This window comes from Coffea arabica, chromosome 8c (assembly GCF_036785885.1).
Source record: "Coffea arabica cultivar ET-39 chromosome 8c, Coffea Arabica ET-39 HiFi, whole genome shotgun sequence".
Lineage (NCBI taxonomy): Eukaryota > Viridiplantae > Streptophyta > Magnoliopsida > Gentianales > Rubiaceae > Coffea > Coffea arabica.
In genome coordinates this window covers 700,707-716,324 of record NC_092325.1, presented here as the reverse complement: position 1 = coordinate 716,324, position 15,618 = coordinate 700,707, and the positions used below count along the sequence as shown (strand labels likewise).

General features: G+C 37.8%; 3 protein-coding genes across 5 annotated transcripts; 2 read left to right on the top strand and 1 right to left on the bottom strand.

The window, feature by feature from the left end:
- Positions 1–1,458: 1,458 nt before the first annotated feature.
- Positions 1,459–3,682, bottom strand: LOC140013745 (uncharacterized). The gene is made up of 5 exons (XM_072063822.1): positions 3,214–3,682; positions 2,798–3,090; positions 2,574–2,722; positions 1,831–2,077; positions 1,459–1,737 (listed from the first exon to the last, which is right to left on the bottom strand). The coding sequence occupies exons 1-5, from the start codon at positions 3,680–3,682 to the stop codon at positions 1,459–1,461; spliced, it is 1,437 nt and encodes a 478-aa protein (XP_071919923.1).
- A 2,313-nt stretch (positions 3,683–5,995) lies between these two features.
- Positions 5,996–8,881, top strand: LOC113706478 (FBD-associated F-box protein At4g10400-like). 3 transcript variants are annotated; one of them, XM_027228388.2, is made up of 4 exons: positions 5,996–6,295; positions 6,897–7,944; positions 8,027–8,173; positions 8,274–8,881. In XM_027228388.2, the coding sequence occupies exons 2-4, from the start codon at positions 6,916–6,918 to the stop codon at positions 8,592–8,594; spliced, it is 1,497 nt and encodes a 498-aa protein (XP_027084189.1). In that variant the 5' UTR covers positions 5,996–6,295; positions 6,897–6,915; the 3' UTR covers positions 8,595–8,881. The 3 variants fall into 3 exon arrangements, with proteins under 3 accessions (XP_027084189.1, XP_071919581.1, XP_071919582.1); XM_072063480.1 differs by having other exon boundaries at positions 6,154–6,295; positions 6,897–7,908; positions 8,274–8,704; XM_072063481.1 differs by lacking the exon at positions 5,996–6,295 and having other exon boundaries at positions 7,020–7,156; positions 7,383–7,944; positions 8,274–8,704.
- Positions 8,882–11,888: 3,007 nt separating this feature from the next.
- Positions 11,889–14,890, top strand: LOC113705456 (uncharacterized). Its single transcript, XM_027227307.2, has 3 exons — positions 11,889–12,171; positions 14,055–14,116; positions 14,188–14,890. Exons 1-3 carry the CDS (start codon positions 12,052–12,054, stop codon positions 14,513–14,515), a joined length of 510 nt encoding a protein of 169 aa, XP_027083108.1. The 5' UTR covers positions 11,889–12,051; the 3' UTR covers positions 14,516–14,890.
- The last annotated feature ends 728 nt before the right edge of the window (positions 14,891–15,618 follow it).

The following is a 15,618-nucleotide window of genomic DNA, read 5'->3' as shown; positions in this document are numbered from 1 at the left end:
TTCAAACGATTGGAGGTATAAGGGGGAATGTCAGGGGAACGAACGAACAAACGAATAGCTCCATGTGAGCCCGTATCCTTTTAATGAATGTTACTATCGCTTTCCATTGTAAATGTTCCTTGAATTATTGATACTCCATTTTAATGTATTGTAAATGTTGTAATTGTTTCTGGACTTATCATTTGATTTATGACATCATTGAAATGAACTATTGTGAAACCGATTTGATTACTGATTTTAATGGTTACTCGCTGAGCTTCTAGCTCACCCCAAAAATATTTTATTCCCCTCCACAGGACTCGTGGCAAAGGAAGGCTTGTGGTGATTTTATTGTTGTGGAATTCCTCTTGTATAAGAATTGGGATCATGGATCAGAGTGGCGCAGTGGAAGCGTGAACGCTTCGCTTTTGATATGTAAATGTTGGAACATTTGAGTTATATTTGAGATTTATCTTGTATTTCATTTGAGGATTGTAGTGAACGACTGAGTCCCGGCGAGAGTTGGGCAGGCAACCCGCCGAACCCTCTGGTTCGCCTTAGGGGGAGGTGGGGTCGTCACACTTCATCCTTTGTTGATCCTTGACTAAGTTGTCCCTTAAACAATTGGTAATCCTGTTCCTCTCTTGAATCATGTTAGCTGCTGCAAGCACCACTGATTCTAAATAGGGTCTTAGGGGTAGGGGTACTGGTTTGTATCCAAACAATGCCTCAAAGGGAATCATATTAAGACTGAAGTGATAGGTAGAGTTGTACTACCACTCAGCCATTGCCAGCCATTTGCTCCACTGAGAAGGCATTTCTCCAGTCATGCACCTTAGATAATTTTCCACACACTGGCTGAGTCGTTCACTCTGTCCATTAGATTGGGGGTGGTAGGAAGAGGAAAAATGTATTTATGTTCCAATCACCTTGAACAGCTCCCTCCAGAATCCACTAGTAAAAATCCTATCTCTATCAGTAATGATAGATTCTAGCAGTCCATGCATTCTGTATATGTTGTCCAAGAAGGCTTGAGCTACTGTCTTGACTGTGAAAGGATGAGTAAGCATAATAAAATGGCCAAATTTAGTGAACCTATCAATGACTATCAATATGGTATCATAACCCTGTGATTTGGGCAATTTCTCAATAAAATCCATAGTTATGTGAGATCAAGCTTGGTGATTGGCAATTTTTCAATTTCTCAATAACGCTGTGAATAGTGATTGGTTGTAACAGTCCAGCGTAGGGAACATTCTCAGATTTATTCCTCTGACATATGTCACAGTTCTGTATGAATGACACCACCTCCTGTTTCATACCTGGCCAGTAGAATAGGCTCTTAACCTTCTGCCAGCAATTCCTCTGTCCAGAGTGCCCTCCTATTACTGAAGCATGTAGGACCTAAATGAACTGATTCCTAATGTTATTAGCATTTCCCACATAGATCTTCCCTTGGTGTCAGAGTACTCCATCTACCTAAGTATAATCAGAATGAGACTTAGGATTCAGCGACAACTGAGCTATTATATCTTGGCAAAGTGTATCAATTTCATAGCTTTTCTGTAGTTCTGCAATCCATCTAGGTCTAACAACAGTGATGGCTAGGCAGGAATGAAGTGGAAGAGTGGGGTCACCCTCAAGTCTTCTTGACAATGCATCTGCCACTTGATTCTCAGTCTCTTTCTTGTACTGTATCTCATAGTCCAACCCTATCAGCTTGGTCATCCATTTGTGCTGAAGATCAGTGTTCAGCTTCTGATCCAGCATATACTTCAATGATTGGTGGTCAGTTCTGATAATGAAGTGATTACCAACTAAGTAGTGTCTCTATTTGGTGACCGTCATTACCAGAGCAAGCAACTCATTTTCATAAACTGATAGGCCTAGGTTCCTTGCTGACAGTGCCTTGCTCAGAAAGGCTATAGGGTGTTCTTCCTGCATTAAGACTACCCCAATGCCTTCCCCACTGACATCTATCTCTATCACAAAGGCCTTCTTGAAATCTGGCAGCTTAAGAACAGGAGCTGAGCACATGAGTTTCTTTAAAAGATCAAATGCAGTTTGTGCCTGTATGTTCCACTTAAAGCTGTCCTTTCTGAATAGTTCAGTCAGTGGTTTGCATACAAGTCCATACTGCTTTATGAACATTCTATAGTAACCAGTGAGTCCCAAAAATCCCCTCAATTCCTTGACAGATTTTGGGACTGGCCATTGTAAGATACTATGGACCTTAGAGTCGTCCATACTGACCCCCTTATCAGTAATAGTGTGTCCTAGATAATCAACTTACTTCTAAGCAAATGTACATTTAGACCTTTTCACATATAGTTGATGATCCCTCAACAGTTCCAGTACAATTTTTAGATGTTGAACATGATATTCCAGTGTAGGGCTATATATTAGAATGTCGTCAAAGAAAACTAGAACAAACTTTCTCAGGTAAGGTTAGAACGCCTGGTTCATCAATGATTGAAATGTTGCAAAGGCATTTGTGAGCCCAAAGGGCATCACCAGGAATTCAAAACGGCTACAATAAGTCTGAAAATGCTGTTTTAAAGGTGTCCTGTGATTTCACTCTGATTTGATGATACCCTGCAGTCAAATCTAGCTTGGTTTTAAACACAGATCCTGATAACTCATCCAACAGTTCATCTACATTAGGTATAGGAAATTTGTCCTTAACAGTGATCTCATTCAACTTTCTGTAGTCCACACAAAACCTCCAAGTGCCTTCTTTTTTCTTGACAAGCAACACAGGGGAAGCAAAGGGGTTGTTACTGTGCTTAACAATGGCCTTCTACAGCATTTTAGTAACCTGTCTCTCTATTTCCTCCATGTGGCAATAAGGGTGCCTGTAAGACTTAAGCTTGAATGGTTGAGCCTCTGGTTTAAGAGGTATCTCATGGTCTATACTTCTACTTGGAGGTAATGAGTTAGGAGTCTGGAATACATCCTTATATTCTTGTAGCAGTGCCTCCACTTCTTGTGGTGTACGTTCTAACTTACCTTCTTGATCCTGTTGAGAGCTCATCGCCATGCACATCTGCCTCTTGTATTCTATAAATGTCCTCAAGTCCTTGCCTCTGATCAAATCCATATCATAGTTGTCTGCTTAGGCGTGTAGGTGGATTTCATCACCTTCATAGTGCAATGATATCTTGGGTTGTTGAAAATCGAATGTGATGAGACTGAAATGTGTCATCCAATCTACTCCCATGATTATGTCCTAACCTCCAAGTTCCATGACCTTGAGGTTATACCTGAAGTTGTGTTGGTTAATCCTCCAGTGCATACCATTGCATATAGCATTGCTGGTGACACAGGTTCCATTCCCCATGATGACAGAGAAAGATTGATCCACCCACTGGTAACTTATGTCCATCCCAATTACTAGCTCATTGCTGATGTAGCTGTCTGAGCTTCCAGTGTCTACCAATATTAACACTTTCTCCCCATCTAGAGTAGCTGTAAGTGTAATAGTTTTCCTCTTTAAAGCCTCAGATAAGGCATGCAGTGACATTTCCATGGCCTGCCCAAGATTCCCAGTCTGTTCATCTTGTTCTCCAAGTGCATCCTTAAATGCGGCATTATCTTTCTCTTCCAATGTCATGCAATTTGAGTACCCTACTTTACACTGGTGTCTTATTCCATATTTCTCCCCGCATCTGAAACACAATCCATTACTCCTCCTATACTGCATTTCTTGCAAAGAAATCTTTTTAGGCTCTCTTGTGTCCCCTGGTGAGTTCCTGAGCTTAGGATGCTTAAAAGTGTTATTGGCAGGGACCTTGTATGAATTTGTTCCAATAGATGTGGTAGTACTCCTTGTTATACCAAATCTGTTTTCTCCCAATGACCTGGTGTGTTCCTTAGAGCTCTTGAGAATTCAAAGGCTTCAGCATCCTGACCACAGGCTTAATTTCTTCCTTAAGCCCATTTATGAAACTAGAAATGAAATAGTTCTCATATAGATTTCGATTTTTGATCATCATTTGAGGCTTCAATTCCTCAAATCTCTCTTGGTAATCATCAATACTGCCTACTTGCTGCAGTTTGTTGAATTCTTCCACTATATCCTTGCAAGTTCTATCATTAAACCTCTTACATAACAGTTCCCCAAACTCCTCTCAATTCAACCTAGGTTTCTTAATTTTTACATTTTGAAACCATTTGTTAGCTTTGCCTTCTAGATACATTTCAATTATTTCAATTTTATGTTCATTTGGAACTTGATAGTTCAAGAAGTATTTATTACATTTTCGCAACCAATCTCTAGGATTTTCTCCAGAAAACAATGGTAAATCAATCTTAGGAGGATTTGGAATCTGAAACTTACTCCAATCCTTCTTAAGGAGTTTTTGAGCTTCTCCTTCCACTGGTAATCTGTGGTAAGTTGGTGGAGTTGGTAAAAGTGGTGTCTGATCTATCAACACCCTGCCATCTTCTTCGGTTGTCTTCTCTTTCACGGGAGGCATTCTTAACAGAAGGTTGCTCAACTTCTGCTCCATTCCTGTTAGCAAGCCTTCCATTCGTTTGCTTTTTTCTTCTAGTTCCAATTTCAGATCATTCTTGATCTGTTGCTACTCAGACTGTGATGCATGGAGAGATTCTATCAATTCCTGCGGCTTGATTTCTTGTTTCCTTACTTGCTCCTCCAATGTTCGGAATCTAGTGCCTTCTGCCATTGCTAATAGTGAATGGTCCGAGGATCTTCTAACTCTGGTACCAATTTGTCATGAACTCAAGTTCAATTGCTGAAGTCTGAGTACTGACTGAGATGAAATTTGGGAATGAGAGGAGAAGAGATGAAAAAGTAGAGGATCAGAGGTAAGAGAGGGGAAAGGGAGAGAATTTGAGAGGGAGAAAATGAAGATGAAATGTTATTACTGGAATTCTGTTTTCTTCGCATGGGTGGGCCCCACTTTATATCCAATCCTAACAACTTGCACTTGGCTAATTAGTCGACTTAACTAACTACTAATGCAATATCCCAAAACGACATCGTTTTGGCCTCAATTGAATTATACCCAATTTGAACATTTATTACAACTAATTCATGTCCTGACACCGGCCTACCATTTGACTGACCTGACCGGCACCTTACGAGTCAGTCATTTTCTGACTCTTACTTGTCCCGCATCGCAACAGATACCCGATTATAGGGTATTTGGTGAAATAAAGTCATGTCAATGGGTACCCATCCCGCCCCACTTATTATTTAATTTTTTTAAAAAATAATTTATACTAATTTAATTTTGTATTTTAAACATTCATCTATGATTTAATAAAGATTTTTCTCAAAAAAAGTCTCCTACCAAGAAATAACCATGCAAAAAGAATACAAGAAAAGGTAAAAAATTAAAAGAATTCAAAATCAATAAATGTTTGAAATGAGTAACACATTTTTTTAAATATATGTTCCACATTAATTAAACTCTATTTTGTAAAATATAAGATTATAACTTCTAACTTCTACAAATGAATCATGTAAATAAACTATAGTTTCTCATATTTATAATGCAATTTGTTTAATGAAATTTCTTATTTAGTTCTAAAAATATTATTTTATAGTATGTGTATAAAAAAATTAAAAATATATACATGCGGAGCAGGTCGGGTACCCACAGGCTTTTAATTATATGATCTTAACCCACCCCGCATCTTAATGGGTATAGGACCCTCTTTTGATCTGATTAAATAATATATATCGGGTATTCTAATTTTCGAATCAGATATGGTGAATTTTCGAGTTAGCGAATAATTTTGTCCACCCCCAATTGTGGTGCATCGAGAAAAAAATCCAAAAATATAATACAAATTGGACAGTTTCATGCTACATATTTACCTCAGTCTACTATATTCTCGCTCGTTCACAATAAACGACCCACAACTGTGCCGTTTCTATCGATTAGGCTTCCAATCTCTTCATTTTCACACTGATTTGTTTGACGTTTGCCATATTGCCTTGCATTGATTTCTATTTATACCTGTGGGTTGATTGATATTCATAATCAAATTTATTATGATCAATTTATTCTAATCTTGGGACGTGTCCAGATATATGTAACTTCCAGCCTCTTCACTTTCACACTCTAGAAAACTTTTTACTCTAGAAGACGGTGGAAACAACAGAGTCTGTGGGGCTTCTTTCTTTCACCTTAGGTGGGGGTTAGCTGGAGAAGGGTGAGCGGTGAAAGTTTTTACGGCCTTTTTGAAGCGACCAAGAAATTCCAGCGCCAAAGCACACAATCCAAGCAGGCAATCCTGACAGGGATGTCTTTTTCCCTGGTTATTACGCAGTAGCTCGTCCGTTGTAAGTTGCAAATCAAGAGCGGAGTTTCATTTCCTTCGTAGTGACGAGTAGTTAGTGACTTGGAGTTTAGAATAGTCAATAGTTGAATCTTTCACTTTTTGACATATGCATGTAATGTTTTCTTCTTCAATAGATGATAATGATGATGTTTGATGGTGCAAAAGCAAAACTTTTTCTTGTTTTAAGTAAAAAGGTTCTTGCTTTTCTTGAAATGATAATCAAACAGAAGGGGAAGGATCGGAAAGAAGAAGCAGGGATCCGATGCGAGGAGAGGGTATGGAGTTGACCAGAATCCAAATCCTTTTGGTTCCTAAGGCTATGTAGCCTTTTTTTTTTTTTTAATTCCTGTTTTTCGTTTAGAGTGCTGATTTAAGAAATAGTGCTGGGTGATATTAGAATAAAAGATGAGCATCCCCTTGTTTTGTTGGTTTTATATGATAAAGTCGATTGGTTGTCTTTTTTCTGTTAAAAAAGAACTAATTTGTCCGGGAAAAGTACTAATCTTTGAGTGGTGATGCTTGTCTCATCTGACTCTACTTTTAATTGTCTATATTATAATACTAATTTGCTGGGTTGTTGCTGCTGGTGTACCACTTAATAGTGCATATGCCATTGAGCTGATGGACTCGATTTTGCCGAGGGGACAATCTAAGAATCAGAAGATTCTTAAGGGAGCAGATGTCTCCAGCTGCAGCAATGTACCAGACAGAATCAGCACTTTACCTGATGCAGTTCTTGGTCAAATACTCTCTTTTCTTCCAACCAGATTCGCAGCGCAGACAGGGGTTTTGTCAAAAAGATGGAAGAAGCTTTGGATTTCGGTACCCACTCTTGATTTTGACATAAAACTGCAAGACAGAGGTAACATGGCTAAGTTTGATGGCTTTGCAAAGAGTGATGATATTCAGAGTTTTACCAACTTTGTTGATCGCCTTTTGTTCGTCCGTGACCACTCGAGCATTCGAGAGTTCAGATTCTCATTTGATGATAGATTTGACCCTAAACGCTTTTATGCTTGGATGTGGATTGTGATAATGTCTAACATTGAAGTGCTTGACCTTGATATGAGATCTCTTGTTGGTATTAGGGAGTTGCCATGGAGTCTTTTTTCGTCTAAATCTTTGGTAGTTTTGAAACTCAGTGGGCGGTTCCTGCTCGCCATCCCATGTACCGCTTCTTTTCCAAGACTCAGGACCCTTTGTCTTAAATATGTCATGTACGTGAGCGATGCATCAATAGAAGAGCTGCTTTCTGCTTGCCCTGTCCTTGAGGACTTGCAAATAACTAGGGAAAGATGGGACAATGCTGTGAATATTGTCATCGCACAGCCTTCACTGAAGAGGTTGACTTTCGAATCGTATGGTGACACGAGCATGCAATCATCGAATAGAGCTGGTGGCAGAATCAAGTACAAACTACTTGTCAAGGCACCGAATGTGGAGTACATGAAACTGGTGGATTTTGCATCAGATGATATGGCGGTTGAACACATGCCCTGTGTAAATGAAGCAGATATCAACGTCAACAACTTGGGAGAAGAGGTGGGTTGGACGAATATACAAAGACGCAATTATGGAAAAAGGATATGCGGAATACTTGGAAGTCTCTGCAAGGTGAAGCATTTATCACTAGGTGGCGAGACTTTGAAGGCAAGACGTCTTCATTTGCAACTATCCTTGTTAGACTTTTCTTTGCTGAAATTAACTTGTGATTGCTCTATTATGTTTCCAGGCCCTACGTGCAGCTTCTGAGAGCAGAGTCCTATTATTTCACAACTTGGTCCACCTGGTGCTGGGTTTCGATTATTTGCATGGCCCGATACTGCTGCCAGGTTTTCTTGGACTCTGTCCTAATCTGGAAAGCCTCGTCTTTCCTGACGTAAGTTGTATGTGTGTGATTTGTTTGAGGAGCATATGCTATCAACAGGATTCGTGGTTTATGCTGATTCAGAGTTTTTTGAATTATCCTCTTTGCTCAGGGGATGACATGTACCTGCCTGGACGTGGGGGTTGAAAATAGAGGGCACGTCCCATACTTTTGGGAGCCTCCAGAAGTTGTGCCTGGATGTTTGCTGCATACGCTAAAGAGCATTGAAATTGAGTCCTTTTGCGGGGAAGAACCAGAAGAATTGAAGTTGGTGAAGTTTTTGCTGGAAAATGCAATGGTTCTGAAGGAGATGACGCTCGTTTGTCATGCGGATTGCATTGACATGTACTCCTTTAGAGATGAGTTGATGGCATACAAAAGGGGCTCTGCTGCTTGTCAAGTTTGCATACTCCCTGAGGCTGGGGACGAATAAATGGACTCACTCTCTCCTGATCTCGGAGGAGGATCAAGATCCTTTTTGTTGGAGGTTAGCACTATACTGTTCTGCCCACCTTAGGTTCATTTGGTCATGGAACCACAAAATATTACACTGCCAAGAAAAACGAAAAACGAGAATACTCGCTCCTTTTTGAAGTCTCTGTAGTGCTGCTCTGTACTAATTAGTACGACTGCCATGATTTTTGTTGGGCAAACTCTCTGTAATCATCGACTCACATGATTTTTGTTGGGCAAATATATTCGTTAATAGTTGGAGGAGCCCTTTGTAGTGTTTGGTTTGTGTTTTCACAGACAGATTTAAACTTTCATGTGTCGATTATCGCAGACGAGATCAATGAATGGTGCTGCAGTAAGAGGAGTTCCCCGGGGGGGGGGGGGGATCAGTCAATCCGAATTTGCTCCCTATCTCTTTTTTTTTTTTTTTTTTTTTTTTCTTTCGAAGCCCAAAGAGCTTTCGTCAATTTTTACAAATCTAAATTCCGAGAGAATCCCAAAAGTCGGTATTTTTTGAGGTTCCACAGGAGACTTGTAACTACCAATCCAAACCCTCCCAATTTCGATGTGGGATACATCAAAGGGGATGACACCCCAAACCTTCGCAACGGGGAGCCTGCTGCTAAGCCCACAAGAACCCCCTATCTCTAGACTGGGCAAAATTTTGACTGTGTCCTACCAAATATCCAGTTAATTTTTGACACATTGCGCTATTGCATGGCACTCTAGATTTCCATCAATTCAAAGGTCCCAACTCAAATTCAGGAGGGGTCATTCTCGCGGCCATAAAAAGCTTTAAAACATTGGCAGGGCAGAGATCAATCACCTTCAACTAGGGGCGTGTATCGAATTCGGTAAATCAGAGGTTTGAATTCAGAATTTTTTTTTTTAATTTTGGTGTAGGAATTACCGATCGATTTCAAATTCATCAGTTTCGATTTCGATTTCGAATTCAATTTGAAATTCGATAAATTTCGAATTCGCCGAATTCAGAAACTTTTTTTCCTTTTTTTTTCTTTTTTGTTAGATGTATTGCTATATAATATAAATTTCATATTACATGTGTTATAAAAAATATTATTATATATAAATATATATTAATATACATATTATAAAATGAAATTGAAATAAAAAATATTATTATATAAATAAATAAATATTAATATATATATATTATAAAATGAAATTGAAATCGGAAATTCCGATTTCAAAAACTTCATTACCGAATTCAAACCAAATTCGCATAATTAGTAATCGAAAATTCCGATTTCAGTGTCAAATTTCGAATTATCGATTGCGAAATTCCGAATTTAATTCGAATTCGGTCGGTAAATCGAAATTTTTTGATCTTGCACACCCCTACCTTCAACTGAACAGTTTCCCCTCCCCGCTTCATTTTTTTTTTTTTTTGAAATATTAGAAGATTTTCATTCATTTGGAATAAGAAATTACATGTACGAGCAACGGCTCGAAAACACAATACAACTAGTGCTCATCAAGCACCGAGGAAAATCCATTCCTCATCCACTAAAATGCCAAAGGCATGAGAACTTAATTCTCTACTTCGTTTAATACTATCTTCATTTGCCAAACTAAACAAGCACATTCGAAACAACTTTTGCATGGTCAGTATGTCATCTATCAAGGTACCTAGCCTACTGTTAGAGGGGCTGTTGTACTTTATCTGTCTCATAAGGTCCTGGCTTTGAAACTGAATCGTGATTCTGCTCCACTGCTGCTCTAAAGCTTTGCACAAGACCAGATGGACAGCCACTGCTTCATCTATGACTTTGTCCCCCTTACTTCGCTCTTTGAGTGCCCATTGCAAATTCATAAGAATTCGAGTTTCTTCTTTGACTACACAATTTGATTGGATAAAATTCTTCTACTCGTGTAAAGCATTTAAGATGTACATTTACCTTGATCGACAAGATTGTGTGCATGATCAAGTACATCATATACATTTTCTTCTTCTTCTTCAAACTGTGAATTAATGCAACATTTTCATTCCAGATAATAAATTGTAGAAGGGTCATGGCAATGACGGAGCTAAGGGGGCTGATGGGGGTCATAGCCCCTCCTAAATTTTGAAAATTTTAATTTATAGTGTGTAAATATCTGTATAAAACAAAGTTGGCCCCCCTAATTTTTTATAATTTTAGTTTTTATTATGAGAGTTTATGTATATATATTTATAATTAAAGTTAATACTTGATTTTTTTACATGTCATATATTTAAATTGATGGAAATTATTTTGAACATAGCATATTAAAAAAATCCTGAAATCCTGACTCCTCCTTAACTCACCAAGAAGAGAGCCAATTTTACTCACTCCTCTCGTTGTAGCACTTTAATATTTTCAAAAGCTTGGTCATGTTTGGGAACCCATCGCGGGTTTGAATTGCTATTTTCTGAAATTTTTGTAAAAAAAAAAACATATTGTAATGATGCAATTTGATGTATGTAGAGTAAAAAAGTAATCGAAAAACGTGATCACAGAAAAAGTAAAAAAATTTCCTTGAAAAATTGCAATCCAAACAAGAAACTCTTCTCCATATAGTATTTCGCCATCCACATCAATTATTATCTAAAGAATTTATTCAAAAAACTAAATTCATGAAGTTTTACTGCAAAAAGAGTTTCATTGACCAAGGAGACAATACATTTATATATGGGACTAAAGGAGTCGGAGAATGTTTTCTACCATAACCTCACCAAACGCAGAGTTACTTAAAAGCGCTTCTATGATTCATATTCACGTAAAATAAAATTCATTTTTAAGAGTTCATCATCATAAGATACCGTGGAGTAACCTTTTTAATACTGCCAATATAAACCCTTTTTCACATTGCATGCTTAAAAGCAAAATTTTAAATTCTTGAATTGATTTATACTGGATATATCTAAATCACTTTTCTAAAAAGTCTTTTATATTAACAACGTAGCAAAGATTAATAATACAAACAGATTATTGATTCTAATATTCTTTTTTTTACTTTCTTGTGAAATACAGAGAAGAGGACGGGCTTCGTACTTCACATCACATGGGGAGCCGACGAGCATCATTTTTACCCAATTACCAATTTACCAGCAGTGATTCCCGCGAGTCCACAACTTTTAACAGCAGTGATTTTGGAGACTTTATTTCCTTTTACATTTTAAACCGCAATAAAGTTAAATAAATAAAGAATATTAGTGTTACACTGTTACCGATAATCCACATTGGAAAAAAAAAAAAAAAAGTAGAATTCTGATTGGATAAACCCCCAATCCAATTTTGGCAAAAACTCTTTGGGGTTTTTAGGAATCTCTCTGCTGATCCCTCAGAGGATTTTTCTCTCAAACCCTTATGTTCGGAGCCCCTTGTGCCTCTAGCCTCATTGTCCAAACCTAGGCTTTGTTGCTCTCTTTTAGCATTTGGGCTTTGGGGTTGGAGATGGAGGTCTTGTGCTCTAGTAGTGTTGGCATGGAAAGCCTTCTGAGCTCTGCAATGCTGGCTTTGTTGGCTGAGATTTCAACTTCGGTTGTAAAGTCTCTGTCTTGCCTGCTTTTAGTGGTAAATTCCAACTCTCTCTCTCTCTCTCTCACTGTCTATTTTAGTGCAGATTTTTTTCCTTTTTTTAATGTATAAACATATTTTCTTTGTGGGTTCTTTTGTGGTGCAATTTTCATTGACTTTGTGTCAAAGATTGAATTTTTGTGTGTAAATTTGTTAAACAGGGTTCTGTGTTGATCTTTGTGTGGAGTAAAGTTTTAATTTTTGATATTGGTATGATGTTTTTATTCTACTTTTTGTTTCTTACAAGGTCCTAAATGTTTTTATGCGGTTTTGGATAATGTCAGAGTGTTTCAAGCTTCTGATCAGAAGATTTTGAATGAAAATGTTTGGCCCTTATTAGAAAGTAAACTTTTGTAGTATAGATATGTATGCTGGGTATTGAGATGTGTATTCTGCTGTTGGTGATGATTTTGTTTTCCTTTGGACTGCAAAGTGGAAACACGTATTCTGGGTTTGGGTTTGGGAACTTGGGTGAAGCGGCACAAATTTTCATCTGTTTGTTCTCTTCTTGTGCTTTTGCATTACTGGTATTGGTCAACTGATACCTTAGTTAAATACTCCCGGAGGGCTTTGCTAATGCAAAATTGTTATTCATATCCAGTTAATCTTTGTTGTCTTCAAGTTGAAAATAAAATAGTCATTTTGATATAGGATAAATGCACCATCTGTGGTATCAGTACAAGGTGGATGACACTGGGATTTAATTGGTGCAATTTTGCTGATGTTTCTCTATGCATCTTGATTACTAGCCAATATACTTTTCTTTCATGACTTCATTCATCAAGGATTTGTATAATCATAGGCCGGTAGTTTATTTAAGGTGACTGGGGGAAACTTTTCATCTGTAGGACATTAGCCTTCTATGGTCCCAACTCTCAAGCATCAAGACACTTGTGTAATGATTGCTACTTAGGATTGAATGACTGTTAATCTCGTAAATTGTATTGATTTGCTCTGGCCCTTGATTAACTTTACATTTTTCAGATATCTAAGTCCTTTCTTATTATCATTCTGTGACTGGCTTTGAAGTCCTAGGGGTAGGAAGAAAGCTTCAAGAATTGAGGTAGTTATTTGGCCCTGTTGAGTAGTAAGTCTGGTGACTTTTACAAACATAAATTTATTAGGTGATTGTTGGGTTATGCCTAGCTCATGTTTGAGGAGCTATATGTGTTAAAGTGCTTGTGCCTAATAACAGGTTATATAATCTTTATGTAACACAAAACATTGTAAAAAAAGTTTGTTAACAGGTTATATAAAATTTTGCTGGTCATTGTTTGAATTTTCATGAGTGAGGTGCTCCAGAGGAAGCAAAATGAGGACTTCGCATCTGTCTTCCAAACCACTAGGTTTTCTTGCTGAGGAATTTTATAGTAGCTTCACACTTTGCAAGTAATGTATCTTGAAGGTTTATCATAACCTAGTTAATTCTTAGCCTTTAATGAAAAAGACAAATTATCTTTACCATAATCATGTGAGATGCACAACCTTTATGGGTTGCTTAACAGCCTGCCATCCCCTCCACTGTCCTCCGCTCTTCGTCTTGATTTGAGATTTTACCCTGCATATTTCCTGTTAGGAGTTTAGGTCAGAATTTTGTTTGCATTATCAGGGTCAGAATTTTGTTTGCATTATCAGGGACCTTTTGTATAATTTGGGTACATGAACTTCATGTTCATCATTTAGCTTCATTTTGTAATTTTCCCCATTCAACATTTTTTTTTTGGGAAATGCATGCACTTTATCTCCTTTTGTCTGCTCTATGACATACCTACCATTATCGTCTTTTCTACATGTCTCAGGACCACTGTCGTACTTTTTTCTTAATCAAATTTTATCTTGTTAAACTGTAAAAGACCTTGTGTAATTATATTTGCTTTCAGATAGGATCCAGGACAAATGGAATTACCATCGAGTTCCCTAGGGAGCCAAGGCAAATGGAGAGGTTTCTTTCTCGTCTTCTTCTTCCTTACCATCCCAAAGTGAAATTCAGTTATGAGTTTCCATAATTTGTAGGTTGTCAAAAGCTGATCTGTACATGGAAAAGCAGCCTGACCCTGAGACCAAGGATGCCAGTGAAAGTGAGGATGATGGCGAAGACAATGATGGCGATGAGGAGGATGATGGCGGTGAGGATGAGGAAGACTTTTCTGGTGAAGAGGAGGATGATGAGGATGACAAAGATTCTGAGGATGAGCCGGAGGCCAATGGTGATGGTGGAAGTGGGGATGATGACGATGAGGATGTTGACAGTGACGATGAAGATAGAGATGGAGAGGAAGAGGACGATGAGGAAGGAGAGGATGAAGAGACTCCCCAGCCACCTTCTAAAAACAGGAAATGATCTTGAAGGGTTTGCACTTGTTTTGCCTTTGCTACAATGGCTCGGGAAGGTGGAGCTTAGATTAAGGGTTAGGGTTACAGTTTAGGTGGTGTTGATGCGAACATAGGATTCATGGTTCATGTTAAAGTCATTAAAGTGGTCGATTAATTCAAGTCCAAAGTTTCAACCACTTTAATGACTTGAACATGAGCCATGGATCCTATGTTCGCATCAGGTGTGTTTTTCAGTGAGTAGAAAAATTGCAGAATTTTGTTGTGGTTGATAAACTATAATCACAATCATTTTCTTCTTCTAGGTTTAGCTTAACGAGATCTAATTATGAACTAAATGCTGACACCAGAGTCAAGAGCAATGCTATAAGTTCTCACTTCTTCAGGTGCCTTGCTTATGGGCAATGCTATTTGGTACCAACAATGCAACAAGCGAAACATGCGATTAGCCAATGTGACACTACTTGTATATTTATTACTATTTAAATTGTTAATATCATATAGGTGAGGGGGCTTTCTTGCCCTTCTTTTAAGTGATTTTCCTTGTAGGTGATCTGACAATAAGGAGTAAAATTTAAATTAGGGAAATGTTACTTGGCTGATGGAACCAGCCTGAAAGCAGAACCAAATGAATTTTAGATGAGGAGCCTTTCTTAAATTGATAACACAGAGAGCAAAATGGATGACAAATCCAAGAGGATTCTTCATGGAAGACTCCTAAACACAACTAATTTAGTAGCAAATGTTAAGCATTATAGAAGATGCCCTCAATACGTGTTAACTTTCTCACATTTACCCATTTTGTTATTTAATTGGACAAATCTGACCTTGCACTTCTCGACTTTGCCTAATGTAATACAACCAATTTGACAATTGCAAATTAATTTGAATTTTGTCACATGAGATGGTAGAAGAAGCCCCTATTGAAAATAGTGATTTGATTATAAACGTAATTGTCACTTTCAGAAGAATGAAAGGATGAATACTATATGTTTTCGACAAAATCAATGATTTATAAGCAAATGTGACCCATGTGCATATTTTTCAAAACCACGTTGCAAATAATTACTTTTACTGAGTGTATATTTGTGCTTTCATTTAAAATCTCCATGT

Coding starts and splice junctions, on each gene's coding strand:
- LOC113706478 (XM_027228388.2), top strand. CDS start 6,916: ATGGACTCGATTTTGCCGAGGGGACAATCTAAGAATCAGAAGATTCTT. Junction 7,945..8,026: donor TAGGTGGCGAGACTTTGAAG/GCAAGACGTCTT, acceptor TTATGTTTCCAG/GCCCTACGTGCAGCTTCTGA. Junction 8,174..8,273: donor AAAGCCTCGTCTTTCCTGAC/GTAAGTTGTATG, acceptor CTCTTTGCTCAG/GGGATGACATGTACCTGCCT.
- LOC140013745 (XM_072063822.1), bottom strand. CDS start 3,682: ATGCAGTATAGGAGGAGTAATGGATTGTGTTTCAGATGCGGGGAGAAA. Junction 2,723..2,797: donor TGGAGGAAATAGAGAGACAG/GTTACTAAAATG, acceptor TTGCTTGTCAAG/AAAAAAGAAGGCACTTGGAG. Junction 1,738..1,830: donor AAAATGAGTTGCTTGCTCTG/GTAATGACGGTC, acceptor ATGCTGGATCAG/AAGCTGAACACTGATCTTCA.
- LOC113705456 (XM_027227307.2), top strand. CDS start 12,052: ATGGAGGTCTTGTGCTCTAGTAGTGTTGGCATGGAAAGCCTTCTGAGC. Junction 12,172..14,054: donor TGTCTTGCCTGCTTTTAGTG/GTAAATTCCAAC, acceptor ATTTGCTTTCAG/ATAGGATCCAGGACAAATGG. Junction 14,117..14,187: donor GAGCCAAGGCAAATGGAGAG/GTTTCTTTCTCG, acceptor CATAATTTGTAG/GTTGTCAAAAGCTGATCTGT.